At 34.4% G+C, this 2,500-nt stretch overlaps 1 protein-coding gene across 2 annotated transcripts in view; it reads right to left on the bottom strand.

Annotated features, from left to right (window-relative positions):
- Nucleotides 1–2,500, bottom strand: part of LOC137632462 (low-density lipoprotein receptor-related protein 1B-like) — a 199,142-nt gene that overhangs the window by 98,501 nt on the left and 98,141 nt on the right. For both annotated transcript variants that reach the window (XM_068364396.1, XM_068364397.1), the window contains one exon: nt 1,849–1,959. In XM_068364396.1, the coding sequence (XP_068220497.1) occupies nt 1,849–1,959 (111 nt within the window). The remainder of the gene's footprint in view (nt 1–1,848; nt 1,960–2,500) is intronic.

Raw genomic sequence — 2,500 nt, forward strand, 5'->3', positions numbered from 1 at the left:
ACATAGTGTTAAGTAGTGATACATAGACTAGAGCTTTTGAACTTCCTGCATCAATTTCCTCTACCTTACCCCTCCCCCCGTATCTTTGTTAGTGCAATTTAAGTATTTTTTATGGGGAAAACAGATTTGATATACTTTGAGTAAATTGGTTGTCTATTGCAACCATCTGTGATTCTAGATTTAAGAATTTTCTTTTCTAGTGTTATTTACATCAACTCAAGTGGGGAAATCTACTGATTTTGAATGTTTTTATTTGTTAACAGTTCAAGTAGGTTGTTGCTATAGGATAATGATCTTCATTCCCTTTATGTCAAGTGTCATGGGATACTGTGTGACATGATAGGTACTTTCAATGTGAGAACTTTACAGACTCTTATGAAGGAATAAGTCAAGCCTATTAAGCCTGTGTGTTAATGAGTTTGTGGGAAGGACTCTAAACATAAGCCATTGGTCAATACTGTAGTGAAACTAACTTTATTTCCATTATAAGTAGTGGGCTGGCAAATGCACCAGCCAACCATTGAGCTACTACCACCAGAGTTATTGGATCCTTTGAATGGTCAGATAGTACTACATTGGATACCTCTCACGTTATGGCACATTTTCCTTTGCCTAGACACACACTGAATAATCTAGACTTTTATTTACATAGTCTCCTCTTTCCTCATACACATATTAACACTAAGATGACCCAAAAAATCTTCACTGCACTACAAATATTCAATTACTTTCCACTTGTTAAGAGGAGAAGAGACTCATTAGCTATGGAAAGCAATGGTCATAAGAGCTGACTGGATTACAAAAATGCTAGGGCTTAGTAATATTGGGTTGTTAAGTAATTTGAGAGAGCAAGGCTCATGGAGAGGTTAATACACTGTGTACCACTAGAATTCTTACTGAATGGCAAACTAAAACTGACAGGCAAAACCTTAAAAAATAGCCTAAGGTTCTACCATGGAAGAATAGCAAGAATCACTGCCATTGCCTGAACACTTTTGGGTCCTCATAGATTTCGCAAGCAAAGCAAAAATAGTAAGGAGCTTATGATCCGCGCTACTATCAAACTCAAGTATAACTTCATAAGAAAATTCTTAGTGAATTACATTCCCACAGCAATTATCTTGATCACAATTCTACCCCGGTCACGTGACACACACAGAATGAGGATCGTGATTGCCAAGCAATAAATCCTTTGAGCAATCCTTACAAGCATTCCTATTAATTTCAGATGACATCCTCTATTAATCTGTATCAAATAATCTTAAATGGCAATAAACACAATCTGGATTGAAGATAGAACAAAGGTCTGAACCACCCGTGACAAGATAACTGGAAAGATAAACAAACTATGGCATACCCGCACCTACATAATTGCTATCAAACTTGATATTTCACGAGGAAGGCCTGTTACAGAAAAAAAAAAGAAAAAAAAAATTCTTTTTAGTTTTTTGGGTAGATGTTTGCATTTATTCAGCTTTGAGAAAAAAAAAGCTGTGAACCTCTGGGGAGGTTTAGAGAAATAATCATGATTTTCAAAGAGGTTAAGACATAATAACCACTTACTGAGAAAATTAAGACAAGTGAAAAATTTGGGAATATCAAATCAACAGTCTTTCAAGAGTGCAACAAAATTAATAAAGGCTAATATGATCCAGGACAACAAAACATAAAGAAGCATATGAACTAATCACAAATTTTTAGAAGCATAAAAACATTTATATATAAGAACTAGGCCATAAATTAGTGGAAATCATGACTGAGCTGAGAGAGAGAATGTGATACACAATGCAGTTTGTTTTAAACACCAAATGAGCAAAGGTAACGTATTTTTATTGTCATATCACTCACTGCATCCCTCCTCATCTGATAAGTCAAGGGGACAATCAACATCCCCATTACATCTGTACTGAACATCTATCAAATCACCACTGTGGCACTGGAACTGGAACTCTTCTGAACCTGTTTAGAGCAATTGTCAATAACTGTATTTGTGCAAAAACACATAAGGACCGAGCCTTTCTTCTACGCAAACAGGACTTTTTATTCTCTATAACTGCAAGCTTTGTTAAGGTCAGACTCTACAAGAATCGAAGAAGCTTTAAAGCTGCATTATCCTTGGAGTGAGAGAAAAATTATTTTGTTTATTTGGAGGCTATCGTGTCAAGTAACTATATAAAAATCACTTGTTATACAGTTATTATTAAATAACAATTCACTAATATCTTTGACATTAAATAAAATACACCAAAGGGAAAAAATTAACTTGAATCTTAACCGTAAGTCACTCTACAGGATAAAGCAATAGAAGTTATGCATCACTTTCATTGGCCTAGAAAAAACTTGTGCTGACAAACAAATTACTGTATTAAATTGAGTTTGCTTGAATTATAAGATTAGATGTGTGACATTAAATCATCATTTATCACTAGGTGGAATTTAACAGTCTCATTTTCATTAATTATACACACTATATTACATTGGAAGAGAACTCTATCATAAA

The sequence above is a fragment of the Palaemon carinicauda genome, chromosome 41 (genome assembly GCF_036898095.1).
Source record: "Palaemon carinicauda isolate YSFRI2023 chromosome 41, ASM3689809v2, whole genome shotgun sequence".
Classification (NCBI taxonomy): domain Eukaryota; kingdom Metazoa; phylum Arthropoda; class Malacostraca; order Decapoda; family Palaemonidae; genus Palaemon; species Palaemon carinicauda.